The sequence below is a fragment of the Buteo buteo genome, unplaced genomic scaffold (assembly GCF_964188355.1).
Source record: "Buteo buteo unplaced genomic scaffold, bButBut1.hap1.1 HAP1_SCAFFOLD_158, whole genome shotgun sequence".
Classification (NCBI taxonomy): Eukaryota; Metazoa; Chordata; class Aves; order Accipitriformes; family Accipitridae; genus Buteo; species Buteo buteo.
This window is the reverse complement of record NW_027439322.1, coordinates 13,171-40,368: the sequence shown is the minus strand read 5'-3', so window position 1 is coordinate 40,368 and position 27,198 is coordinate 13,171. Positions and strand designations below refer to the sequence as shown.

Genomic DNA, 27,198 nt, shown 5'->3' with positions numbered 1-27,198 from the left:
GCCTCTCTTTTTCCCGATGTTGTAGGTGTTAGGTTGTGTGGTTAAAGGTTCATCTCCACAAACACAGAGGAGGACAAAGGAGCAATGGCAGGCAGGGGAACCCCAGGGACCTAGGCAGAGGCAAGGGAGCACCCTGCTGTGGCTTTTCCCAGGGCTGTCGCAGGAGAGGGATCGCCCAGCTTGTCTGGGTATGAGGCTCACCAGACAAGTATTGACTCTCCCTTGCTCACCTCACAGACTGACGGGGGGAATGCGCTTCTGTGGCCATGCCCTGCCTCTGAAGCCCGGCCGTAGACAAAAAACTGGCTCAAACTGTGAAGGTTACCAGGCAAGACGTGACTGGGTGCACGTGTGTGGCAAGGTCTGTGCATGTGAATGTCTGAAACTGGATTCTGAGCTGTCAAGCAGAAGCCTGCTTCTCGCTACACGCAGCCAGCGTGGGCTGGTTGTAAATTTGGGTAACACCGGGAATAAGCAAAAGTGGCATGTCCCGAATCCTACAGTTAATAACGAGCTAGGAGAGAGAAGCCTTAATTCGGAGGCTGATCAGGCATTGTACTGCTCCCATAGACAACTTAGATTGGGAACACTGGGGGCGTGGGGTTCCAGAAAGAAGAGGTGGTGGCAAAAAGAAGGGTTCCCAGAAAGAAGAAGGGATCTTGAAGAGAAGGAGGGGACCCAGGAAGGAAAAGGTGAAGATCCTGGCTGGAGGAAGTATCCTGGAAGTGGCGGAAGATCTTGGAGACCAGAGAGCTGCGTGGAGACAAGTGCCAGGGGATGCCCAGGGACCTTGACCAGCACCCTGCGAAACTGGTAACGGCGAGCAGCTGCACAGCAGGAACCAAGGTGATGTTCTGCCTGACCTTCCTGGACCTGCAGTAGCCTCCCTGCTGGGATAGGGGAGTTGGCTCAAGCAACTGCAGGATTCAATAGGAATGCATTTCACCAAGGTAAAGAGGACACAGCAGTGGCTTGGAAATGCTGGTTGGTTTAATGGTAAAACTGGAATTATTCTGTCAACTGTGCATTCCTTTTAATATGGACTTAATTTAAAACGGCTGCTTTGAAGTTGTTCTGGCTTCACCTTAATCGACACCTGCAATCTTCATCATCTTATCTTCTCCAACAGCGACACCACACCCTGCCCCTCCCCACCCCCTGCAAAAAAAACCCAAAACCAACCCAGGAAAAGAAAGACTTCAAGGGCAAGCTAGGCAGCAAAGTTGTGCGAGATTGGTCAAACTGCTCAAAGTTTGCAGGGAGATTGGAGCTTGCAATTCAGATGTACGTCACTCAGCGTGGGGAGGGTAGTACGCACCTTTCACTGGAGTCAGAGGGAAAAACAGGGAGAAGGGAGCTGCAGCGTAAAGAGTAAAGGACACAACATTCTTAGGAAAACTCTCCTTTTTCTTTCCTTTTCCTTGCTCCTTCGCTTCCAGATCTCCGTGGTCGCAGTTTGTGCTGCCTCACCTCCAGCACAGCATGCAGAATGAAAAGACTGTCACAGAATTCGTCTTCCTGGGGTTCTGCAGCACCCCAGCCCTGCAGCGCTGCCTCTTTGGCCTTTTCTCTGCCCTCTGCTCTGCCACTCGGATGGGAAACACACTTGTCTTTCTGCGTATCTGCCTGGACTACTGCCTCCACAGCCCCAGGTACTTCTTCCTCTGCCACCTCTCCATCGCGGACATCTGCTACGCCTCCAGCAATGTCCCCGTATGCTAAGGAGCCTCCTTGGACAAGGCAGAACCCTCTCCGTTGCTGGGTGTGGGGCACAGATCCATCTTTATTTAATCTTTGCACTTACAGCGTGCGTGCTGCTGGCAGTGATGTCTCATGTTCGCTACGTGGCAATCTGCCGTCCCCTCTGCTGTGCCCTCATCATGATCTGGAGGCTGCGCCTCACCCTTGCCACAGTTTTGTGGGCTTTGGCGTTCGTATTTGGTACACTGCAAGCCTCTCTGGCTTTACACCTGCCTTTCTGTGGCCCCTGCGAGGCTGTCCACTTCTCCTGTGAAATTCTTGCTGTCTTAAAGCTGGCCTGCACTGCCGCTCCTGCCAATAAAGTCCTGATCTTTGCTGTTTGTGTGTGCTTCTTCCTCTTCCCTTTAGCCTTAATCCTGATTTCCTCCCTGGACATCCCGGCCACCGATCTGCGCATCCGCTCTGTGCCAGGATGGCACGAAACCTTGTCCACATGTGGCTCTCACCCGACCGTGGTGGGTGTCTTTTATGGAAACGCCATCTTCATGTACGCAGGGCCCGGGAGCGGTAAGTCCTCTGGGAGGGAGACAGTTCTTTCCCTTTTCTACACTCTCGTCAGCCCCAGTTTGAAGCCCGTCATTTACAGTCGGAGGAACAAGCAGGTGAAGGAAGCCTTGCTGAAGCTTCAGAGAAGGAAGAGGGTCTTTCATTCCGTCTAGCTGGCGCTCTAGGCTTTCACCTGTCTCCTGTCTTTCTGCTCTTTCTTCTTGAGCTCTTGGGGTATTTCTCACGGAATGTTAAGTGGTTAAAACGTAACACAAGACATGGTTATTCAAATGCATTTGTCTCTTGTTTCTCTGTGCAGCCTGATGAATATCATGGCACTAAATGACTCATTGTTATTCCTTGTATTGCAGATAACTAATTCTTGTTCCTCAGATGCAGCTGTCCTAGGCGGGTAGTATGTTTCACCGGAACTGTTGACCCAGGTGGAAAAAACAGTCTTCTCGGTTCTAGCTAGCAGCCAGGATAAACTACTGTGTAGCAGGGTTTTTTTCTGAATCTACCCATTGATCCAATAAGATATTCTTTTTCCCTACCGTATTTGTGCCTCCTGTTATCCTCAGGATGCTAGAGCTTCAGCTCTACTGTTAGAAAGAAAAAGAGAGAAAACATGATGCTGCTAGTGGGCTTTGCTTCTCAGGAGGGTGAACGAGCCTGTGAAGGGTTTTCCTTCTGCACACTTTTGAGCCTGACACCTCTCATGCAGGAAGTTTCTCTGTTCTGGAGAGTTTTTGCTCCAAGCAGAGCTGGCTTCTCCCCAGGCACTAAGTTTTCCAAGCGGGAAGGCTCTAGGGGTGCATGGCTTTAAGTAGCTGCCTGGATCCGCATCATAGCTTGTGATTTCACAATGGTCCCTATTGTGTCTCTGGAGTTGGTGCACACTGGGTGCCACTTAGCTCCTCCCGTGAGGGCTACTCCATCAGTCCCTGGGGAATCGGGCCCCCTGACTGACCTGGAGGTTCAGTTGTCCCCGAAACCCAGTGACTGACGTGAGGATGAACCCAAACGGGGGTTACAAAATGACACTTCTGGAAGAGTTACAGGTAGCACGGCCGGGGCTCAAAAGTGCAGTTTTGTGGGTTGGGGTTGGTTTTTTTCCAGTTTGGAAATCACTTTTTTAGACAGGAACCTCAAGAACAAAGCAGGAGGTGGGTTTTTTTGGTCTGAAACACTCATCCCTCTCCTGCTGTATTAAAGACGTCCAGACTCTCGTGGTATACAGTAGAGGTGATGTTATGGGCTGTTTTATTTGCGTATGGGAAGGAAAACCTCCTACAAGTCCGTGGTTTTAGGGCTGTGCCTGAAGGAGGAGGAGGCGGCACGTAGAGGCGTGATGGCTCGTGGACTCGCGTGGACGCAGGGGTGGGTGATGGCTGGGAGGACGTAAGGGAGCTCTCCACCCCCAGCCCCAACTTTTCCCTTCTTGTCGTTGCTAAACAGAGACATGACGAGGAGGCAGTGATTGACCGGGGAAGAAGGAGCAACACTGTCAGTGTTCGCTATGAGGAGGAGGAGTTGGAAGGTGAGTCTCTGCTGAGATCCTGGTAGAGGAGCCACCAGCCCAGCGCGTTTTCCCATTGCACAAAGTCTCTCCTGTGTGCCTTGTCGGGTGTCACATCATGTGCAGCAAAACGTGCCGCGCTTCTCAATGAAGCAGCACAGTTATTGTCACGTTTTTTACTATTACGGCTTTTTAAACGGAGGGAAAAAGCCCCCCGGGAGGCCACGGTGTGAGTTGTAGCCACAGGGCTCGATAATTCACGGCTTTTTTTCTCACAGAGGCTGCTCCTGGCTTGGAGAGGTCAGGAGAATCATTTCAGGGCTGCAGACGCGGGGCTGTGATTTTCTTTTTTTGTTCTGGAGTTCATTACGATGGGACTGATTTGATCGTCTCTTGTCGCCTCGTGCCATACAGAGATTTTGAAAATAATTAGCTTGTGTTGCTGCTTAATGAGCAAGTCTGAGTGTTGTCCAGCCGAAGCTGGAATTTGAGAAGAGGTCCAATACTTTGGGGGCACTTTTAGATGACCCAGAGCCAACACTTGTTGTTGCTGTGTTGTTGCAAAGCTCGAGTAAAATAGGCTTGGAAAAAAGGAGGTCCAGTGAAAATAACATTCAGGGAAGCTGGCGTTGCTCCTGGGATATATAACCGTGGCTTAGCAAGGCACCGGCCACCTCAACCATTGCCGCAATGCCGAGAGTGCTGCAAAAACCGCTGCTTTTTGGCAGGCCACCGGACCCTGTACGTGGGCGCGCGGATGCCACTGGTTAGGCAGAGCCACCGGCATCACCGACGCCACAGCCAGAAGCATCGGGAAGGGGAACGGGAGAAGGACTCTGCCCCGATGGAGCAGGGCTACCACTGTAAGTCCCACCGCGGCATTCGCTAAACTCCTGGGGGCAACGTGGGCGCTGGGGCCTTCTGCAAGCAGGTCCCCGTGGCTAGTTTGAGTGAGTTGCTGTTCTTCCGAGGGAAAGTGGCCGTATTGAGCAACACCCTCTTTTTCCCAAGTTTTCTTTTTTTTTGTTGTTTTTTTTTGTTTGTGTTTTTTTTAATGCAGTTAAATGCATAATGGGTTTAGGCTCGTCTTCCTTAGAGGGATCCTGGCTTTAAAAATGGCAATGTGGGGAAGGAAAGCAGCCCATCCTCATGCAGAGGTGGACTAGATGCTTCTCCTTCTCCACGGCTCTGTGCAAGCCCAGACAGATGCAGAGGAGAGGGGCCAGCCCAGTGTTTATGGCTGCACTGGTGCTGATGGCCACTTTGCACGTGAGCGTGACGAGCTGTGTTCAGGCGCAGTAACGGGATGGGTCTTTGCCTTCTGCCCCCAGGCTCCCCGTCCCAGCGGGTGCAGTTCATTCTCAGGAGCAAGGAGGACGAGCAGCACCTCCCTCACCACTTGTTCTCCGAGCTGGATGAGATCTGTGTAAAAGAGGGCCGAGATGGCGAGTGGAAGGAAACGGCAAGGTAAATCCCTGCTGCTTGGCTGCGGTGGGAGAGGAGTCCCTGCACCGGCAGCGCCCGTGGGCTCTGCTTTCTCCTCTCCAGGATGCGAAGCTTTTGCAGCTGCAGGTGGCGGCACGAGGAGCCTTCTCCTCTTGCCACCCCGTGGCTCTGTCAAAGGGGTTGCAGAGCTGGGGCTGTTTTCTTGCAATGGGGCTGATCGCACCCGATGTCCGCAGGTGGCTGAAGTTTGAGGAGGACGTGGAAGATGGCGGCGAGCGCTGGAGCAAGCCCTACGTTGGCACGCTGTCCTTGCACAGCCTCTCCGAGCTGAGGAGCTGCATCAGCAACGGGTCGGTGCTGCTGGACATTTGTGCCAACAGCATCGAAGAGATTGCAGGTACCATGGGCGCTGCATCCCTCCGGGAACGGCCGAGCTCAGCTCGCCACGGTGCTCTTCACTCCCAAATCAAACCCTGCCCCAATGGCACGTCCTTTTCCAGAAGTGCCACTGTGTTTTTCTCATGAGCTGTTTTTGGATGTAGACTGGGCATGCAACAGTCGCACCGTTTTTTTATTCCAATGCGGGGTCCTTTTGAAAGCAGTTTGTGGGGTTGGAGAAGCCACTAGAGAATATTCTGCAGCCAAAAAGGAGCGTGTGTCAGGGCTTAGCAGGCTGCTCTTAGAAATACAGAGTCTGCGTAAGAGCTGAACCTCCTTAAAGGAACTATTTCTTACAAGCTGTTTCCTCGCATTCTTTTTTTTGCTTTTGCCTTAAGATCCAGCATGTAAGAGTTTTAAGGCAGAGTTTATCTGGCGATGACCAAGCAGTGTATTTCTGTGGGGAAGATACTTGAAGTTAATTGCAAAAGCCGCTTTGGAGAAGTTATCTTTGACTGGCGGCAGGTCTCCATTCAGCCCTTTCAAGGGCTGGAGAAGTCGGAGCCGTTCTTAGCACGTTTCTCCCTGGGCTCGGCAAATTGCACTCCATCAGCACGGGAAGCTCTGGGAACGTCTGTGCTATAGATCGCTTATAATTTGGGTGAACGTGTAGAGTCAGAAAGGCCAGGTCGGGCAAGAAAATTGCGTCATTTAGAATGGGAAATATTTATCTTAGCGGAATGATGAATAAGCACTTGGATGCCATGTTTCTTAGCAGAAGAAAATTCTCGTTTTGGCTGCAAAGGCTGAACATTATTAAAAGGCCTTGCTATGCAAGGCTGAGCCGGCATTAGGGTGCAGCCTGTGTGGCACAGCCTTCCCTGGGGGCTTTGGGGGTCGGGACTTGTTGGGGTTTCTGCTCTGATGGCTTTGTTTCCCTTTGCCATCCTCAGATACGATCCTGGCCCAGCAAGAACAGTCCACGGAGTTTGACGAGCACGTGCGGGCGCAAGTTCGAGAAGTCCTTTTGAGGAAGCACCACCATCAGAACGAGAAGACAACCAACCTTCTGCCCGCTGTCTGCTCGTTTGCTGATGTGAGCAAGAGGCAGTCAGACCTGCACCTCCTCTACAAGCCAGGTGAGGCTTTCTGCAGGGCTGTGGCCCCATTAGACTTGTCCGGGCAAAGGAGAAGCGTCCCAGTTGCTCCTCGTCCATCTTTCTGAGTGTCTTTCTTTTTCCTACCAGCCCAAACAATCACCTCTTGTCCTTCTCCCACCGCTGCAGAAGCTAAAGATGGGGTGAACCCTGAGAGCAGAGCAACGGATTTAAGCAAGGTGAGACACTCGTAGCTTTCTCACGCCTTTAGGGCCAGATTTGCTCTTGCAAACTTGGCTGGAGAGTGTGCTGCAGAGCGCTGTGGGCTTTGCTTTTGGGGTAATTGCCTGAAAATCGCTTGTCGTGCCCAGGCGGAGCTGCACTTCATGAAGAAAATTCCCACCGGGGCTGAAGCATCCAACGTGCTTGTAGGAGAGCTGGATTTCCTTCACCAGCCCATCGTGGCATTTGTCCGCCTGAGCCCGGCTGTCCTCCTCTCGGGCATGACGGAAGTTCCCATCCCAACAAGGTGCGAATGAGAAGCGCAAATTTTTTCCGTAAAAAAGACACCCAACCAAAGATCGAGTTGCAGGCATCAGTTTGGTGTCCCAAGGGAACAAGGCGAGTGGGAGGGGGAGCAAGCACGTTTCCCCCACCCGCATCTCCTCGCCTTCATTTCTCCATTCCCTGCTGTAGCTTTTAAACCCATCGGCCAATTGTAATGAAAGTTGGCCCCCAAATGAAATTTGCCGTCGGTTTTGAAGAATTTCAAATTCATCGTGGCGTTGCTGAGCCTACGTGTCCCGTCTTGAGCCACGCTCTGGGCTGGGAGCTGCCAGGGCTTTCCTTGGGTGCTCTTGGAGCAAGGACACCTTCTTCTCTCTCTCATTTTGTTTTTCTTGCCCAGGTTCCTGTTTGTTTTGCTTGGACCAGAAGGAAAAGCCCATCAGTACCATGAGATCGGCAGGTCCATGGCCACTATCATGACAGATGAGGTGCGACAAGATGAGATAGCTCCGGGTCATTTTTGCCTTTCTTCAGCTCTCCCTGTCTCTGAAGTAGTGAGGAAGAGGATTTGCTGTCCCAGCTGCCCGCAGCTCTCCAAATAGCCCAGCCCTCTTTCTCACCCCGAAGCGAACACGCAGATTTGCATCACCCCACATCCTGGAGGCTGAAATCCCACCCGGGGTGCATCCTGCACCTCATCCTTCTTGCCGGGGTCCCCAGCACGCTGTCCCCAGTGGTGGCATTGCCAGGGCCAGTCAAACTTCTCTTGCTCTTTAAGCAGAAGGGTATGGTGTGCCATGGGGGACGGGGGCCTCGTGGGGGAGATGATTACAAATGCCCTGACGCACAGATTTTTCCTTTTGGGGGAGTATTTCCTGCCCTTTCCAGCAGGAAATTTTGGGGAAAAAGCCTTGCGTTTAGCCAAGAGCTTATTGCACTGGTTAGGACCTCCGAGCTGGGTTGTCCTCTCACCAGGTTGTCTTCTATTGGCAGGTTTTCCGTGACGTTGCCTATAAAGCCAAGAACCGGGCTGACCTCGTGGCTGGCATCGACGAGTTTCTGGATCAGGTCACGGTCTTGCCGCCAGGAGAGTGGGATCCATCGATCCGAATCGAGCCCCCGAAAAACGTCCCTTCGCAGGTGGGAGGCGCGAGGGGGACGGGCGGGACGGCTGGGGATGCTGTTCAGGGGCCCAAATTCACAAGGTCCCGCTCTGACACAGTCACAGAGCCAGACCAGAAGCAAAACAAGCCAGCGGTTACAAGTCCATAGCTTTATCTTACTTCCATTTTAACAGGAAAAAAGGAAGATGCCAGGAGCTCTTGACGACAGTGCTTCTCACAGCACGCTGGAGAAACACAGTGGCCCTGAACTGCAGCGGACGGGAAGGTGGGAGCTTTAATAGTTTGGGGTTTTTTTCTGTTTGCTTCTCAAATCTGAGCATGCACCCTCCCTTCTAGCAGGTCTTTGGGGTTAGCTGGTTCAACGAAGGGGCTCCGCATTGCCAGCTTGGTCCCCTGGGCTGGGCAGGGGGGAGATCTGGGCAGCTGGGCTCAGCCCCAGCCATCACCATTGCACGCAGGTTTCCTTGATTTGGGAGGAAGGAGAGTGCTTCTTTTTAGCCACGAAAGTGACTCCGTGCTTCTGATTGCCCTTCTGCAGCAAAGCAAAGTCACCGTGTTCCTCCAAGAGAACAGACTCTCTTCTTTTTCCTTCCTGCAGGCTCTTTGGAGGTTTGACCCTGGACGTGAAGCGGAAAGCCCCGTGGTTCTGGAGCGACTTCTGGGATGGTCTGAGCCTGCAGTGCCTGGCGTCCTTCCTCTTCCTCTACTGTGCCTGCATGTCCCCTGTCATCACCTTTGGGGGACTGCTGGGGGAGGCGACCAATGGCCAGATAGTGAGCACCTCTCTCTGTTGGGGGGCATGGGGGAGGATAAAAGTCAGGCCAAAGTCCTCGCTGCAGTGAATCGGCTTTGGTTTTTGTTTCTCCCTAACGATTTATTTACTCACGGCTGCCTCTCTTCCCCGGACAGAGTGCCATGGAGTCGCTGCTGGGCGCGTCCATGGCCGGCGTGGTGTATTGCCTCTTTGCCGGCCAACCTCTCACCATCCTCGGCAGCACCGGACCCGTCCTCGTGTTTGAGAAGATCCTCTACAAATTCTGCAAGTAAGGCTGGCTGCCGCAGCTGGGTGCTGCGAGAGCCTTCAGAAGGGGGCAGTGATGGAGAAAAGATGCTTTGCTTTGCTTTTCTGTTTCTTAGGGGTAGTTGCTAGATTTTAGTGACAGTCCTTTTGTTGCTATGGCTTTGATGGGAGATAAACCACCCTTATTGCCATAAGGTTTATCATTAAGCCCCAGCTTGCTGGCAGCAGGTGACTGGGTGCAAACCCAGCTGGTTTCAGTGTCAGGGCATCAGGGTGATGTGGGAGAACACCACCTGGCCCAAGAGGGACCTGACCTCAAGCAGCCTCCAAGGTGTTAACACAAGATCCTTGTTCAACAGTGGTAACTAAATAATTGGCCTCTCCTCCTGTGGGTCTACACCCTGCACCACAGCCCCGAGGCTCTCTGTAGTAGTACATGGAAACTGCATTTCCCATCCGCAGCCTTGACACGCTCCAGAATTGCTCCCTGTTTTCCCCGAAGGCAGGCATGTCTCAGGGCCTCTTGCTGGCCTTTGCAGCCTTTGTTTCATTTTGCTTTCCCAGGGAGTACACGCTCTCCTATCTGTCTCTGCGGGCGTGCATTGGGCTGTGGACCGCCTTCTTGTGCATAGTGCTGGTGGCCACCGATGCCAGCTGTTTGGTGTGCTACGTCACCCGCTTCACGGAAGAAGCCTTTGCCTCCCTCATCTGCATCATCTTCATCTACGAGGCTCTGGAGAAGCTGAGTCACCTGCGAGACACCTACCCTGTGCACATGCACAGCAAGCTGGACTTCCTCACCAGCTACTAGTGGGTTTTTTTCCCCCTGAGAAAGCTGCTGCCCCTTGGCAGGAGCTGCGGGCTGCACCTCCATCGCCTTTCCCTTACCCCTGTCTTGGCTTCTCTCCTCCCAGCTGTAAGTGTGAGGCACCGACCCATCCCAGCAACGAAACGCTGCGTTTCTGGGCGAGCAACGGGATCAACGTGTCTGGCATCGCCTGGGAAAACCTCACGGTGACCGTAAGTGCCCCGAGCCACTGCTTCCTCGCGCCGCGGCCACGGGGTCCAGGGGCATTTGCATGGTGCAAAAGTCAGAGCCCTTCAGGGAATGATGGGCTTCAAACTGTGCTAGTGCTGCTCGGAAAAGTCCTTGCTTAAATCTAGCGTGTGGTTTGTTAAAACCGCTTGGTCCTCGGGAGGAGAGTCCACCTTGTCCCAGTCTACCTGGTCCCCAGCGTTGTGGGTAGGTAGCAAGTGTCCCCCTCAAGCCTGTTGCCGGACAGTATTTCTGACTGGGAGGAAGGTTAAGTAGTGGGTGGTTTGATTATTGTAGAAGTTGTAGGTAGGACTTAAGTTCATGCTTGAAAGGTAGTAATTGGCCTCCTTAATGGGTTCCTAGTAACTCTGGGCCTTGCTTTCTCGTTCAGTGCTGTCTGTAGGTACATGCATAAATTTGCATGTCTGAGCAGCCTCTCAGGCTGTTGTTGCTGGAAGCAGAGCCCGGGCCTAGGGCGGCAGGCTCTTATGGTGGCCTTCATCCCCTCTTGGCCAGGTTCTGCGAGCCCTCCCCTGGGAAGGGACGATTTGTCTCTTCTCCTCCTTTCCTACCATGGTTGTCTTTAGCCCTCCTTCCCTCTTCCCTCTCTCTCTCTCCCCAAGAGTTTCCAGTGTTTCCTTCCCCTCTGGTGTCTTCTTTAGCCACGATTGCTCGAATGGCAGGCAGAGGATGTGCCGAGGGTGCGTGGTATGGTGTCCCCTCACATCTCGTTTCTCCGCTCTATAGTTCGATGTGTCACTTGTTCAGCTGCTGCTGCTCATTACATATAAATCTCCATTGGCAGGAGCAGTTAGAGGGTCGTGGATCTTGGACCAAGATCCTCAAAACCCCCTAGCTACGCGAGGTTTCCCTGCCGCACGTGCACTGCCTTTGTGTCCTGACGCTCTGTTTCTCCAGGAATGTCGGCATTTGCGTGGGGAGTTTCAAGGACCTGCCTGTGGACGCGACGGCCCCTACACGCCTGATGTGTTCCTCTGGTGCTGCATCCTCTTCTTCGCCACCTTTGCCCTGTCAAGCTTCTTGAAGAAGTTTAAAACCAGCCGCTACTTTCCAACCAGAGTAAGTAGAAGATGGTGGCCAGCGTCCATCTCCACACTCGTTTCCCAAAATGGCTTTCCTGGAGCACTAAGCAGTATTAGCCCCGCCATGGTCAAGCTGGGAAACGTTGGCCTTGCAGGCCAAGCTCTCCAAGAGCTTGGATGTCCCGCACTCATTTCCGTGAGTGCAAAATCATCGTAGCATTTCCCACCTGCCTCGCGATCTGCCCCAGATTGAAGATTTTTGGGGTTTGATTTTTTTTAATTTTTTTTTTTTTCCCCCTCCTCAGGTAGTAGGAAGTCAGGTTTCCCAAAGTTTTGGGGGTTGGGGTTGTGGTTTTTTTTCCCTACCTTCTGCGCATTATGTGCTCGAGCGGAAAGTAGATTCGAATGAGGAGGTTCCTTTTGAGGACTAAAGGATGCCTCAGTGCCTTGTTGCCGTTGTAGCTGTGAGTGTAGCTGTAGTGGCAGACATCTCTTTTCTTATTTTTAATATTATTATTATTATTTTTAGGTTTTGACTTAAACCAACCCTTGTCCGCCTAATTAAGCTTTTTTTATTATCTGACACCAGATCTCACGGGGACAAACACAGCAACAGTATCTAAGCAAGGGATCAGGCTGCATGTGCTCAGAGGGGTGGTGGGATTTGGTTAACCAGCCTGAATGTTGTGGATGTCCGCAACTCTTGCATCTCACGTTACGGCCCTGTTTGCCATGCCCCTTTCACCTCTGGTTTCTCGCCCCAGGTACGGTCCACGGTGAGCGACTTTGCTGTTTTCCTCACCATCGCCATCATGGTGCTCCTTGACTTTGTGGTTGGGATCCCATCGCCAAAGCTCCAGGTCCCCCACACGTTCAAGGTAATGGGGTGTTTTGGCACGTGGGGGTGCCACAAGGTGATGCCGGGGCAGGGCAGGGCTGAGTCTGGAGGAGATGCTGGTGGTGTGACCATCTCCTCTTCCACCTCCAAGTGCCTTGCTTCCTCCTGGCAACGAGAAGATGGCCCCAAAACTAGATACCTACAGGAGAAGTACCTAGAGGTGCTTGCAAAGAGGAGACTGGCACTGCTGAAGCCCACGGGAGAGGGGGACATGAAGCCAGGGCTGGGAGGTGCTCTGACACAGGGAGGGAGGGGAAAAGGAAAGCCAGTGGAGTGCCTGGGCTGGGAGACGATGCTGATGTGTGGGCTTTGTTGCAGCCTACCAGAGACGACCGCGGGTGGTTCATCAACCCCATAGGACCCAACCCTTGGTGGACGGTGTTGGCTGCGCTCGTCCCAGCTCTGCTCTGCACCATCTTGATATTCATGGACCAGCAGATCAGTGCCGTTATTGTGAACAGGAAGGAGCACAAGCTGAAGGTAAGGGCCTGCGAGAGATGACCCCGGCCCCAGCCCCTTCTGGGCTGCAGGTCTGGGGAGAAGCTCTTATTGCCGATGCTTTATGAAGGCATTGGTTTGGGACAAGGTCAGGCTGCGTGGCAGGATGCTCTCCTGGATTAACGATGATGCAGGGAGCAAGTGACAGGGCAGTTCAGATGAGCAACCTTTTGGAGGAGCAAATTAATCTTGGAGCAATATGGAAGCGCGTTTTTGTTTTGAAACGGCAGCGGCAGCAGGTGCGGGGAATGCATTGTTTTGATGCGCTGCCAGGGATAACTCAGAGTCACACCTTCCTCGCAAGTGGTAGAATTTTCTTTGTGAGTGAAAAAAACGGTTTGGTGGTTTTGGGTTGTGGGTGGGGTTTTTTTGGAGAAGTATGTATCGCACAAGCTCCCCATATCCCTTGTGTCTGAACTCCTGCCAGATTTTCATGCCAGGCGCTTGTGCAAAGCCTGCGTACACCCTTACTTGCTTCCATTTCTTGTTTTAAATTCTGAAGAAGTTGACCTGTGCTCGAGCAGGGTTTGAGTCTGACTTGCGACGTTATCCTTGCTCTTGTGCTATGGGATGCTCTGTTTCTTGTTTTCCTGCCTGCAGAAAGGATGCGGGTACCACCTGGACCTTTTCGTGGTGGCCGTGATGCTGGGGGTGTGCTCGGTGATGGGGCTGCCCTGGTTTGTGGCTGCGACCGTCCTGTCCATCACCCACGTGAATAGCCTCAAAGTAGAGTCTGACTGCTCAGCTCCAGGAGAACAACCCAAGTTTCTGGGGATACGAGAGCAGAGAGTCACTGGCTTGCTGATCTTTGGGCTCATGGGCTGCTCCGTCTTCTTCACTTCCGTGTTAAAGGTGAGAGGAAAATGCAAACCACCCGACAACCGCGAGCTTGTTGGAGGTTACAGAAAAACAGTCCCCTCTCTGCAGGCCTGAGTAGTTAGTTGTGGAGCGGAGGAGGGGGTGATCCCAACCCTTGGGGCTTGACCCACGGTGGGAACCAGCCTCGGTTAGGCTTTGCAGCCCTTCGGGCCCCCGTTTGGTGTGCTCGAGGCAAGCGAGCAACGCAACTGCTTGAATTTTCGGGTGTCTTTCAGGCCCGCCCATGTTTATGGGTTACAGCTGAGCATATTCAGACCAGCACGTCTGCTCTCTTTCAAACAGGCAGCCCTTTACGGGCTGCAATTTGCTCCCCAAATGCCCTGGAGCAGCTGTTCCCAGGAGCTAAACACACTGAGGTCATCCCCGTGGGCTTCCTTGCACGTTCCTCCCACAAAGTAATCTCGTCTCTAGGCTAAAAGGAGGCCTGTGGCCTTTGCCTGTTGCCCCAAGATTAGGCAGAAGTGTTTTTCTACCGCCACAGAATGCGGCATAGGGTAGCACGGGTGAAATCGCCTATTTTCCTCCAACCTTTCTGGAAAATAGGAGTATTCTGAGGAGAGGTAACTCCAAAGTTCAGCCTAAAGCAGAGCCTTAGCTCACTCGTGCGCACAAAATCTTTAATGGTTAAAACCTGACCCATCTGTAAGCCTGAATGGAAGCTGGAAGGCTTCAAGCAATTTTAGGCAGTGCCTGTGGAAGAGGGTGGTAATACTGAAAATGCAATATGGAGAAAGAAACGATTGCATTCTTTTTTTTTTTTCTCTTTTCCCCCCCAGTTTATACCAATGCCTGTGCTCTATGGCGTCTTTCTCTACATGGGTGTGTCGTCGCTCAGAGGAATTCAGGTACGGACTCTTTTACAGCGTGCAGCATGTCGTTTCCCTGGTATTTTGTCTCCGTAGCAGCAGGGAAAAAAGCAGTGGCATGGGAAAAACTTCTTGCAGAGCAAGCAATGAAACTCTTTTGTGTAAGAAAAAGATTGGTGGAGGCACAGGAGGTATATAGGGCTGGGAGGACCAGGCAAGTTCAGCGCTCTCTGTTTCAGGGTTTAGGGCAGGTCAGTGTTTGGTTACGTGAAAGCGGGGGAATTCAGTGCAAAGGGAAGGCAGTTTCTGCCACTGGTGGAAATCCTCGCTGGGGGATTCAGTGGGCCGAGAAATGCTAATAATGGAATGGCACGGAATAGTTGCCGTTTGGTGGGCAGCTCTCAGGGGCAAGCCGGTTGATAGATGGAGCGAAGGGAAAATGGGTGCTGCTCCCAGGAGGAACGCGGTGGGATCCAGGATTTCTGACGGCAAGCGAGATGCTGCAAACCGCCTCCACGTCTCGAGAGGGCCAGAAACTTGCCGCAGTCCCAAGGCGGCAACCTTTCCCTTTTATTTTGCAGTTCTTTGATCGCTTGAAGCTGTTTTGGATGCCAGCGAAACACCAGCCGGATTTCATCTACCTGCGGCACGTGCCCTTGCAAAAGGTGCATTTGTTCACGGTGATCCAGCTGACCTGCCTCGTCCTGCTCTGGACCGTCAAGGTGTCCCGTGCCGCCATCATCTTTCCCATGATGGTAAGAGCTGCCGCCGCTCAGCAGCGGGGTGTTTGCAGCGTTGGAGTGAGAGGTGGCATCGTCTCTGAGCTCACCGCATCTTCCCTCTTATTCGTGAAGGTTTTGGCTCTCGTCTTTGTCCGGAAAGCGATGGATTTCTGCTTCTCAAAGCGCGAGCTCAGCTTTCTGGATGACCTTATGCCAGAAAGGAAGAAGAAGTTGGACGATGCCAGAAATGAAGCCAGAGAAGAAGAAGAGGTAAGGCTTGCTGGGTCCTCGGGGCTGGACATCTCCGTCGGGCTGTGAGGTTGCCTGTTTCTCTTACAGCTTGTCTGGAAACGTTGGGGGAAGATCAGCACTCAATCGAAATAGATCCCAATAGCCTGGATCCCACGTTGTAACCTTTGTTTCCTCAAGTAGCAGTGAGCTGAACGCTTGAATACAGGTGTAATTTTTAAAACGAGTCGTTTTTCACCAAGGTCATTATCATTACGATGATTATTATTAGAAGGTGCTGCTGCTGCTGCTGGCAAGATTTGCTCATAATCGTGTTTTGAACACCCAATCCCCCTGCCCCAAAACCTTTGGAGTGAACGGTTTCTACCCTGCTGCACTAATACCTATAGCTGCCAAGGGGCAGAAGGGGAGGGCAGACTGCTAAGTTTGTGCTGGGCATTCAGCTTATCTCCACTTTGACCAAAGACAGAGAACGTGATTTGTCCTTTTTTTACCTCAGGAGTCCAGGAGGGCGATGGAAGCTGCTGCTGCTGCAAGTTCAGTTCAGCTGAACATGGGGAAGACCAGTGACATGGATATCCCAAAGCAAGGCAGTGACAGGTAAAGCCCCACCAAGCGCCAGGACCCCCGGCAAGATTAGCTTGAAGGGGTTTGGCAGAGTTTTCTCCACTTGCCTCTTTGTGGGGCATCCCACAGAAACCAGCAGGCAGCTTGGTGGGAAAATCAAATTCGGGGGCAGGGCTGCAGGAGGTGATCGCAGGGCTCTGACCCCAAGCAGAGTGGCTGCAGCACTCGCGTTTGACCCCCAAACCTTGCATCATCAGCGCCTTTACGGTAGCTGGAGTTCCTCATACTTACACATGAGGAGTTGCAGGCGTGATCTGTACCAGCAGTGGCTTAGGAACCCGGACCAGGGCTAAACCCCAGCAAGAGCCTTTGCACAGAGCTGTTGCTCTGCAGCTCCCCAGCTTGCCTCCCAAAACTCCTCATCCAGCAAAACCTCCCATGCTTATGCGCAGCTTTGATTCTCAGGGCTCCGCTGTTCCTCTTGCTGATGCTAATGCCCTTGGTGGCATCAGTTCCCATAATCACGGATTGCTGTGTAAAATATTTATTGCAGGACTGATCCTTCTGAGATTATTATCCTGGATGAAATGTCACCAACGACTGTATGGAAGGCTCTCACTTTGAAGACAGAAACCCTTTGAATCCAGGGAGGAAAAAGGTAAAGGATTGCACACGAACGTGTCCGTGCTCCTCTGCAAGCGACGGTGCACGCCTACGCTTTTCCCACGCTTTGGCCGGCAAGGCTGAGCAAACAGCCTGTCCCTGGGAACAGGCAGTGAGGACCGTGGCATGCAAACCAGCTCCTCTCTGCTGGGGTGGTCCCCCAAACAGGGCTGAATCAGCAGCAGCTGGCAGGTCTTCCACTGATGATGCTCTCCCTCTTTTTCTCTTCCCTTTGCCTTTCCCCACTCCCGCTTTTCACGTTTAGGAATCTTGACTTGGAAGGAGAGGAGCGAGAGCGTGACTCGGGGATGTGCCAACGCAGACAGAGGGAGAAAGCGCTTTGTTTCAGTTGGAGGATTCCCATTAAAGCCATGCAGATGTTTTCAGTTATCCTTGGTGTGCTTCAGGCATTCAGTGTCTCTAGACCAGCAAGCTGAGGTGAACGTCACAGTCAATGGGAGTTTGGTGGTGTTAAGTCTGTGTGCGTACGTGTGCGTGTGGGGGTGTGGGTTTGTAGTGGTAGAGGGACTGCTACTGCTTTATCATTCAGTGCTCTTCTTTTGATACCTAATTCCTCCGCTTTTTTTTTTTTCCTCTTTTTTCCAAATGTAAACTGGGAATGTCCAAAATAATTTTCTGTTATATTTGATGCATTCTCCACTTTCTTCTTCATCACGACCGGGTTTTTGGTCTGGTTTGGGGTCCTGGCTTTAATTCACTCTTCTGTCTCTTACTGGTACGAGAGGGATGCCCTCTGTGGCAGGGCAGCATAGAGAGCGTCCGAGCAGTTGGCCTAAAGTGAAAGAGAAGCATTTGCTCCCTGCGCTTCAGTTTTACCTCTCTTGGTTGGTTTGGTTTTGGTTTTGGTTTTTTTGCTTTGGCTCTGCCATCAGCCTGGGAGCTGCAAAATGCAGAACTGCCACCTTCTTGTCCCCTGGCTGTACACTGCATCTAAGGGAGCACTTCAGGTATTTGATTTTGAGTACACCGTATGGTCACAGGAGCGGCCAGATGAGACCTGGGGGGGGCTCTGTGTCCCTGGGCTGCCCCCTCTGTTGTTCCTCCACTTTCCTTCTGTATTGGGTCTGGCTGAGTTGGAGTTCTTTTACCCCATAGCAGCCCTCGTAGTGCTGTGCTCTGTACTGGTAGCTAGAAAGCTGTTGATAACACAGCAGTGTTTTGGCCATGGCTGAGCAGTGCTGGCACAGCATCAAGGCTGTCTCTCTAACATTCCCCCCCTCCCCAGTAGGCTGGGGGTGGGCAAGATCTTGGGAGGCAACGTAGCCAGGAAGAAGGCATACAGGCAGCAAGAAGAGGCATCTCGGTAGCAAGTAAATCTTAGGTCCCTTCAGATGCTGGGGACCCTGCGTTCATGCAGCATTGGGCAGACCCCAGATGGATTTTCCCTTGGCACACTGTACAGATCCTGCCTGTGGAGAAGTTCCTCCTTTTGGTCATTCACGGTGTTATACAACTTTTCTTAGAAGAAAACAACTCTATGCGTAAAGGATGTTCACGCGCGGACTTCTTGCTGCACTTTAGATAACGGCAGGGCCGCGCAGGTGGCGTAATCGCTGGTACCAAGCAGGAGCTGCCTGGAGGCTCCTCTGTCACAGTCAACCAGCTCCGTTTATCCTGCGGCCAAGGGCCATGTGTAGGGACACAGCCTGAAGGCCACGCCGTACGTACGGTGCAGCACAGACCTGCACCCGCTCCGGTGAACTGTTAGGTGGATCCCCAACTCCTGGAGGTACAGTGGTCTCCCAGTCAGGATCTCTGCAGCAGGCTGTTAAACTGCACGGTAACTTGGGAACCAGAGAAGATCCAGATCTGGAGGGGATGGTTAACCACAGGGCCTCACGTTGAACCTCCTCTAAGCTCGTCCTGTGCTTCCAGGGTTCTCGAGCCTCTCGGGGGGCATCTCCCAGACTGGCCGGTGACTCCCAGCTCCCTCGTTCCTGCCTTCCCCTCCCTGCCTGCCTGCCTGCCCCACTGTGGCCCCTGCAGCAGCACTCAGCTGAGCACCCTCCGTTGCTCCTGGGGAAAGAGCGTCCTCCTTGCTCTCCGTGGCATTCCCCCAGCACACGGTGCTGTAGCGAGGACAAGGCAGTCAGATACAGACACAGCCTGTTGAACAGAGCGTCCTGCACGCAGTGCTTCCGATAGAGCAGCTCAGGAGCAAGGAGGTGAGCTGGGTGTGCTGCCTCTCACAAAGAGCATTTGACATCGGCGACCTTCCCCGCTGGACCCTCTGCAGCCTCTCTTTTTCCCGATGTTGTAGGTGTTAGGTTGTGTGGTTAAAGGTTCATCTCCACAAACACAGAGGAGGACAAAGGAGCAATGGCAGGCAGGGGAACCCCAGGGACCTAGGCAGAGGCAAGGGAGCACCCTGCTGTGGCTTTTCCCAGGGCTGTCGCAGGAGAGGGATCGCCCAGCTTGTCTGGGTATGAGGCTCACCAGACAAGTATTGACTCTCCCTTGCTCACCTCACAGACTGACGGGGGGAATGCGCTTCTGTGGCCATGCCCTGCCTCTGAAGCCCGGCCGTAGACAAAAAACTGGCTCAAACTGTGAAGGTTACCAGGCAAGACGTGACTGGGTGCACGTGTGTGGCAAGGTCTGTGCATGTGAATGTCTGAAACTGGATTCTGAGCTGTCAAGCAGAAGCCTGCTTCTCGCTACACGCAGCCAGCGTGGGCTGGTTGTAAATTTGGGTAACACCGGGAATAAGCAAAAGTGGCATGTCCCGAATCCTACAGTTAATAACGAGCTAGGAGAGAGAAGCCTTAATTCGGAGGCTGATCAGGCATTGTACTGCTCCCATAGACAACTTAGATTGGGAACACTGGGGGCGTGGGGTTCCAGAAAGAAGAGGTGGTGGCAAAAAGAAGGGTTCCCAGAAAGAAGAAGGGATCTTGAAGAGAAGGAGGGGACCCAGGAAGGAAAAGGTGAAGATCCTGGCTGGAGGAAGTATCCTGGAAGTGGCGGAAGATCTTGGAGACCAGAGAGCTGCGTGGAGACAAGTGCCAGGGGATGCCCAGGGACCTTGACCAGCACCCTGCGAAACTGGTAACGGCGAGCAGCTGCACAGCAGGAACCAAGGTGATGTTCTGCCTGACCTTCCTGGACCTGCAGTAGCCTCCCTGCTGGGATAGGGGAGTTGGCTCAAGCAACTGCAGGATTCAATAGGAATGCATTTCACCAAGGTAAAGAGGACACAGCAGTGGCTTGGAAATGCTGGTTGGTTTAATGGTAAAACTGGAATTATTCTGTCAACTGTGCATTCCTTTTAATATGGACTTAATTTAAAACGGCTGCTTTGAAGTTGTTCTGGCTTCACCTTAATCGACACCTGCAATCTTCATCATCTTATCTTCTCCAACAGCGACACCACACCCTGCCCCTCCCCACCCCCTGCAAAAAAAACCCAAAACCAACCCAGGAAAAGAAAGACTTCAAGGGCAAGCTAGGCAGCAAAGTTGTGCGAGATTGGTCAAACTGCTCAAAGTTTGCAGGGAGATTGGAGCTTGCAATTCAGATGTACGTCACTCAGCGTGGGGAGGGTAGTACGCACCTTTCACTGGAGTCAGAGGGAAAAACAGGGAGAAGGGAGCTGCAGCGTAAAGAGTAAAGGGCACAACATTCTTAGGAAAACTCTCCTTTTTCTTTCCTTTTCCTTGCTCCTTCGCTTCCAGATCTCCGTGGTCGCAGTTTGTGCTGCCTCACCTCCAGCACAGCGTGCAGAATGAAAAGACTGTCACAGAATTCGTCTTCCTGGGGTTCTGCAGCACCCCAGCCCTGCAGCGCTGCCTCTTTGGCCTTTTCTCTGCCCTCTGCTCTGCCACTCGGATGGGAAACACACTTGTCTTTCTGCGTATCTGCCTGGACTACTGCCTCCACAGCCCCAGGTACTTCTTCCTCTGCCACCTCTCCATCGCGGACATCTGCTACGCCTCCAGCAATGTCCCCGTATGCTAAGGAGCCTCCTTGGACAAGGCAGAACCCTCTCCGTTGCTGGGTGTGGGGCACAGATCCATCTTTATTTAATCTTTGCACTTACAGCGTGTGTGCTGCTGGCAGTGATGTCTCATGTTCGCTACGTGGCAATCTGCCGTCCCCTCTGCTGTGCCCTCATCATGATCTGGAGGCTGCGCCTCACCCTTGCCACAGTTTTGTGGGCTTTGGCGTTCGTATTTGGTACACTGCAAGCCTCTCTGGCTTTACACCTGCCTTTCTGTGGCCCCTGCGAGGCTGTCCACTTCTCCTGTGAAATTCTTGCTGTCTTAAAGCTGGCCTGCACTGCCGCTCCTGCCAATAAAGTCCTGATCTTTGCTGTTTGTGTGTGCTTCTTCCTCTTCCCTTTAGCCTTAATCCTGATTTCCTCCCTGGACATCCCAGCCACCGATCTGCGCATCCGCTCTGTGCCAGGATGGCACGAAACCTTGTCCACATGTGGCTCTCACCCGACCGTGGTGGGTGTCTTTTATGGAAACGCCATCTTCATGTACGCGGGGCCCGGGAGCGGTAAGTCCTCTGGGAGGGAGACAGTTCTTTCCCTTTTCTACACTCTCGTCAGCCCCAGTTTGAAGCCCGTCATTTACAGTCGGAGGAACAAGCAGGTGAAGGAAGCCTTGCTGAAGCTTCAGAGAAGGAAGAGGGTCTTTCATTCCATCTAGCTGGTGCTCTAGGCTTTCACCTGTCTCCTGTCTTTCTGCTCTTTCTTCTTGAGCTCTTGGGGAATTTCTCAGGGAATGTTAAGTGGTTAAAAGTGTCCTGGTTTCAGCTGGGATAGAGTTCACTGTCTTCCTAGTAGCTGGTACAGTGCTATGTTTTGAGTTCAGTTTGCAAAGAACCTTGATAACACTGATGTTTGCAGTTGTTGCTAAGTAGCGTTTAGACTAAAGTCAAGGATTTTTCAGCTTCTCCTGCCCAGCCAGGGCACAAGAAGTAGGCACAGGACACAGCCAGGGCAGCTGACCCAAACTGGCCAACAGGGTATTCCATACCATGCGACGTCCCATCTACTATAGGAACTGGGGAGTGGGGGGCGGGAAATCGCTGCTCGGGGACTAGCTGGGTGTCGATGGGCAGGTGGTGAGCAATTGCACTGCGCATCATTTGTACATTCCAATCCTTTTATTATTGCTGTTGTCATTTTAGTAGTGTTATCATTATCATTATTAGTTTCTCCTTTTCTGTTCTATTAAACCGTTCTTATCTCAACCCAGGAGTTTTACTTCTTTTTCCCGATTTTCTCCCCCATCCCACTGGAGGGGGGGAGTGAGTGAGCGGCTGCGTGGTGCTTAGTTGCTGGCTGGGGTTAAACCACGACGGAGACAGAGTCACAGCAGCACAGAATGGATGCTGAAAGGGACCTCTAGAGATCATCCAGCCCACCTCGGCTGCTCAAGCAGGGTCAGCTGCAGCAGGTTGTGAGTCTGGTTCTCAAAGATGCCGTTGGCTGCGTTGCTCCCAGGTCGTGGAGCTCGCTTGGGAAATGGGCAATAAAGAGGGATGAAGTTTCCAGGCACTTTCTGGCCGGTGCAGTGATTTGGGGTTTTTTGGGGGGTTGGTTGGGTTTTTTTTCCTTCTGATTTCCGCTCCCCCCGCCACTTCCCGGTCTTGTGGCTGCCCAAGGTGCAGCCAGAGAAGGGGAGGAGGGTCCCTGCCTGGCCTGCAGCTCCCTCCCTCGCCATTCTTGGGGTGATTTGGGGTTATTTTGCTGTGTCAGTGAGGCAAAGCTGGGCTCTCCGGGGCTGAGGTCAGTGGGACCCGAGGAAGGCCGTGACGGTCTTGAGGCTTTGAAGGGCTTTGCAGCGAGCCCCGTCCCCGCTGGAGGGGACGCTGGTGGTGTTCAAGACGAAGGCCTTGCAGCCCTTGCTGTCGTGTGTGCCCGCGTCCCCCCCGGCCCCCAAGGTCTGTCGTTGTCGCAGGGGCTGCGTGCTGCTTTCTGCGTGGGGCCGTGTCTGTGAGTCCTGCAGGGACCTGTCTGTCCTGGCTTCCCCACCAAAGGGCTGCTCCCCCTGGGGAAGGGGAGAGGGGAGTAGTCCGCGTCCCGCCCACCGTTGCCTGCCCCGCTGGTGGTGACTCGGCCCTGGGGGGATGCTCCCGCGGGCTTGCTGAACCCCCATGCGAAAAGTGCCGGGGGAACGGGTGTGATGGGGATGGCGAAGGTGCCAGAGCAGACTGGGGTGCCATACCTGCTGGTGGGGCCTGGGGTGCCTGGGCTGCAGGGAAGGGCTTATCTTTTATAGGTTATCTTTTGTGATGGTAACTTGTAACCTTCCTTCTTGTCTTTTCCCAGAGAGACCTGGCCACCATGCATTGTCTGGATGTCCTTTACCATATTGTGGATTGTTAAATAATGATACATTTATTGGCAGTGGCACCCCTATCAAGGGTAGGACTTAGCTTTGTCCAGAGGCTGGCATTTGGGTAGAAATCCAACAATCACTTTTGCGGAATATTCGAGCTATATTCTGTGTTAAGATTAAATGGAGGTTCCGATCCCAAGATGGTATCTGGCACACTTGACTCATTGCTACCGTAATTGTTACAAACAAATCATAAAAATCAGTCGTAACTTTATCAATTTCAGTTTAAGGGGAGACTCTTGTTCAACTGTCCATGAGGTTGGAGCCCTTTTAATCTTGGAATAATGAATCCACGGGCCTTTCCCTTGGACCTTGACAGCTGTATGAGTAGTCAGGAACACCTGGAATGGCCCCTTCCACTTCTCAGTTAGCTGCTCCAAATTCCACGACTTGATGTAGACCAAGTTTCCAGGTTGAAATGGATGGGCTGGTGTGTCCAGTTCCAAGGGCCTGCTTGTCGTCACGTACTTGTGCAATTCCTGTACAGTCTTTCCCAAGGACATTAAGTAATTATTCAAGTCCATTTCTCCTTTAATGTGAATTGTTCCTGGTATATGTGGGGCCTGGTAAGGCCTTCCAGAAAGTAAGTTGCAAGGGCTCAAGCTGTTTTTACCACGAGGTTGTATTCTAATTCTTAACAGCGCTCAAGGTAGCGCTTGTATCCAAGTCATTGATGCTTCCTGACATATTTTCCCGATCTGCAATGTAAGTGTATGGTTCATTCTTTCTACTTTTCCACTTCATTGTGGCCTATAAGGGGTATGGAGATCTCGTGTTATGGCTAAGTTTTTACTCAACTGTTTTATAACTTCAGCAACAAAATGTATCCCTTTAGGAATGTCCTCAGGCAGAGGACCACATGAACCTTGGGATAATTTCTTTCAACAAGATTTTAGTTACTTCTCTAGCTTAATTGGTGTGACAGGGAAAAGCTTCTGGCCATCCAGTAAAAGTATCAACTAGAAGAAGAATGTATCTATATCCCCCTTTTCTAGGCAGTTCTGTAAAATCCATTTGCCAATAGTCTCCTGGGGAATTTCCTCCTTTTGTAACCCCCAATATTAATTTATTACTGGTATTTGGGTTATTTTTACAACAAATTTCACATTTTTCCATGATAGATTGGATAATTTCTGTCATTGCTAGGCTTATAACTATCTTTTGAAGATGTTTTACTAAATTTTCAGTTCCCCAATGTTCTTTATTTAGCAATGTTCTTGTTTAGCAATTTCTCTCATTAATGAGGGTGGGATTATTGTTTGCCCTGTGGGTGTGACAGCCCACCCATCTGTTTGTTCTTGTGCCTGTAAGGCCTTTATTAAGTTAGCATCTTTACTATCATATTTAGGTGGTGTTTCCGGTAAAGTTATTTCTTTTTCTAGTAATAATGCCATGATGCCTGTTTCTGCAGCCTCTTTGGCAGCTTCATGTGCCAATTGGTTACCTATTTCTGGTGGGTTTTTTCCTGTTTGGTGGGCTTTGCAATGCATTATTGCTACCGCCATCGGCTTTTGAATGCTCTGTAATAGTTCTTGAATTTGTGCAGCATGCTTGATTTCAGTTCCTTGTGCTGATAGTAGTCCTCTCTCTTTCCAGATGGCTCCATGGGCATGTACAACTCCAAAAGCATACTTAGACTCTGTCCAGATATTAACCTTTCTCCCTTCACTCAGTTCCAATGCTCGAGTTAAGGCTATTAGTTCTGCCTTTCGGGCTGATGTTTTGGGAGGTAAGGCTCGTGCCTCTACTATGCCATCTAAGGTCATCACAGCGTATCCTGACAGTCTCTTCCCATCGCGAACTAAACCACCGCCATCAGTATATAACTCCCAGTCTGGATTTTCTAACAGAACGTCTTTAAGATCCGGACGGCTAGCATATATTTCCTCTACAGTTTGTAAGCAATTGTGTTCTGGTGAACTCTCCGCTCAATCAGTGGAGAGGAACACTGCAGGATTTGTAACTGAAGTGGTCTTCAGATCGATGTCATCTTGTTCTAGTAGTACTACTTGGTATTTCAGTGTACGGCTGAGGGACAACCAATGCCCCCCTTTTTGTTCCGAAACTGTGACTACCGTATGTGGTACACACACAGTAATTTCCCGAGATTCTGCTGCAATTAAGATGTCATCTACATATTGTAATACAGTTCCCGGTCCATTTTCTTTTCTCCAAATCTCTAATTCATTCACCAGCTGATTTCCAAAAATAGTTGGGCTATTCTTGAAGCCTTGTGGTAGAACTGTCCAAGTATATTGTGTCTTTTGCCCTGGTTCAGGATTTTCCCACTCAAAAGCAAAAAGTTTTGTTCACTGGTGAGGGTAGTTAGTAACGTACACAGGTTTGCAGCAACTGGATGTATATCTTGTACTCTCTGATTTATTGCTCTAAGATCCTGGACTAAACGGTAATCTTTTCCGTTAGCTTTCTTTACTGGTGAGATAGGTGTATTATATTTTGACTCACATTCTGTTAGCAACTTATATTTTCAGAATTTTTGAACTATTGGTACCAAGCCAGTTCTCGCTTCTAATTTTAAAGGGTATTGTTTAATTCTTACCGGTGACGATCCTAGATTTAGATCAATTCTTACTGGTTATGCTCTCTTAGACCTTCTTGGAACTTCTCCTGCCCAAACGATGGGGATCGCTGCATCTTCTATTTCTCAAGGTATCTTGTCCCTTTTGGCGTTTGTATCCTGTAACAACAAGGCTATGGCTTCAACATATTTAGATTCTGGGATTAAAATTTCAACTTCCCCATCCTTGAATCTGATTTCAGCTTCTACCTTTTCAAGTAATTCTCTACCCAGTAAAGTTTTCAGAGAATTTGGCAAATATAAAAACTGGTGAGTAACCCATTGTTTTCCAAGTTTAAATTTCAGGGATTTGAAAAATGGCCAGGTCTCACGAGTCCCTGTCGCACCAATGACATTTATGCTTTTGTTACTTAAATTTCCTTCTAGTGTATTTAAGACTGAATACGTAGCCCCAGTGTTGACTAAAAATTGTGTTTCCTCATCTCCCAGCTTTGCTTTAACCAGAGGTTCTGCTGGGAGAGGTTGCTCTGGTCCCCATCAGTCCTCTCCCCCTGCTTACTTCAAAGGCTTCTCTCAGCACAGCCACAAATACACTTGATTCCTCTTTCCTTTAACATCCCTCTTCCTTAACCCTTTCCTCTTCTTGACCACTGCAGCCAAACACACTACCTCATCCATTAACTTCCCTGGTCATTCAGGGACATGTTTAGAAAAATATTTTTATTGGTGCACATATCCCAGATTTCCACAAGAGTAACATTTTCTTCTAGTGTTCCTTCACATTCTCCTTCTCTTTTTCTAGGTCTTAGTTCAGACCCTGCACCTGATCATCTTTCTTCCTAATCCTTATCTCACTTGTAAACTCTTTGCAAAAGCGACTGCCAATAAATCAGCCTCTTGTTGCTTTGCTCCTCTTCTTTTTTCTCTCTTTCTTTTTCTTTTTTTTTTTGTTTTGTTTTGTTTTGTTTCTGCTATCAGGGGCCATTTGACCCACAAGGACACAAATTGCAAGTGCATCATTAAAATTTTGTTAGCAGAGCTTGTCTGAGTCCCCCAAAATCACTGGGACGCTCATCAGGTCTCTGCCTGCATTCTTGCACTTTTAGTTCAGTTTACCAATTTACCCCTAGTTCTCCACATGCCCTAATGGCTTCTATTAAATTTCAGAGCCCTGTCTGACAAACGGCTCAGTCTCCTACACCGTTATAGTCCCAGTTTCGATTTTTTTTTTTTCTCCTAGACTGTTGTGCTAGTTCTGCTCAGGGAAATTTAACATTCACCCTTCTCCTTTTCTTATAGGGACATCAGACCCCAGATAGCAGCCGCAGCCTCCTCCAAGGAAGCTATCCTTGAGATTTTTTTTTCTTTTTCGGAGGAAGCTCTCCCCTCCAGGATCCACCTGTGACTCCTCCCAGCAACCACGAGAGGCTTTTAACCTCCCTTTTAGGCACCTGAGATCCCGGGTAGCAGCCCCAGACTTCCCCAAGGCACCCACCCAAGATGATTTTTCTCCTTTGGAGGAAGCTCTTTCCTCCAGGGTCCACCTGAGCCTCCCCGAAGGCATCTCCCAGAGCCTTTTGGCCTT

The 27,198-nt window shown here is 51.2% G+C and overlaps 1 protein-coding gene and 2 pseudogenes across 1 annotated transcript; all 3 read left to right on the top strand.

Moving 5' to 3' along the window:
• The first annotated feature begins 1,509 nt into the window (after positions 1 to 1,509).
• Positions 1,510 to 2,420, top strand: LOC142028137 (olfactory receptor 2A2-like; annotated as a pseudogene).
• An 840-nt stretch (positions 2,421 to 3,260) lies between these two features.
• LOC142028136 (electroneutral sodium bicarbonate exchanger 1-like) lies at positions 3,261 to 16,678 on the top strand. Its single transcript, XM_075022180.1, has 24 exons — positions 3,261 to 3,308; positions 3,706 to 3,787; positions 4,495 to 4,629; positions 5,098 to 5,233; positions 5,449 to 5,609; positions 6,544 to 6,729; positions 6,838 to 6,926; positions 7,059 to 7,216; positions 7,595 to 7,682; positions 8,188 to 8,334; positions 8,492 to 8,583; positions 8,917 to 9,091; positions 9,228 to 9,361; positions 9,904 to 10,149; positions 10,254 to 10,359; positions 11,294 to 11,455; positions 12,183 to 12,296; positions 12,635 to 12,796; positions 13,415 to 13,666; positions 14,470 to 14,538; positions 15,081 to 15,254; positions 15,354 to 15,491; positions 15,973 to 16,070; positions 16,591 to 16,678. The coding sequence occupies exons 1-24, from the start codon at positions 3,261 to 3,263 to the stop codon at positions 16,676 to 16,678; spliced, it is 3,240 nt and encodes a 1,079-aa protein (XP_074878281.1).
• A 3,686-nt stretch (positions 16,679 to 20,364) lies between these two features.
• LOC142028141 (olfactory receptor 2A2-like) lies at positions 20,365 to 21,376 on the top strand (annotated as a pseudogene).
• Positions 21,377 to 27,198: the final 5,822 nt, after the last annotated feature.

What these genes read in the sequence shown, in the direction of transcription:
- LOC142028136 (XM_075022180.1), top strand. Translation starts at nt 3,261, where the DNA reads ATGAACCCAAACGGGGGTTACAAAATGACACTTCTGGAAGAGTTACAG. An exon ending in CACTTCTGGAAGAGTTACAG is followed by an intron (nt 3,309 to 3,705) that starts GTAGCACGGCCG and finishes GTTGCTAAACAG; the next exon opens with AGACATGACGAGGAGGCAGT. An exon ending in GCACCTCCTCTACAAGCCAG is followed by an intron (nt 6,730 to 6,837) that starts GTGAGGCTTTCT and finishes TTTTCCTACCAG; the next exon opens with CCCAAACAATCACCTCTTGT.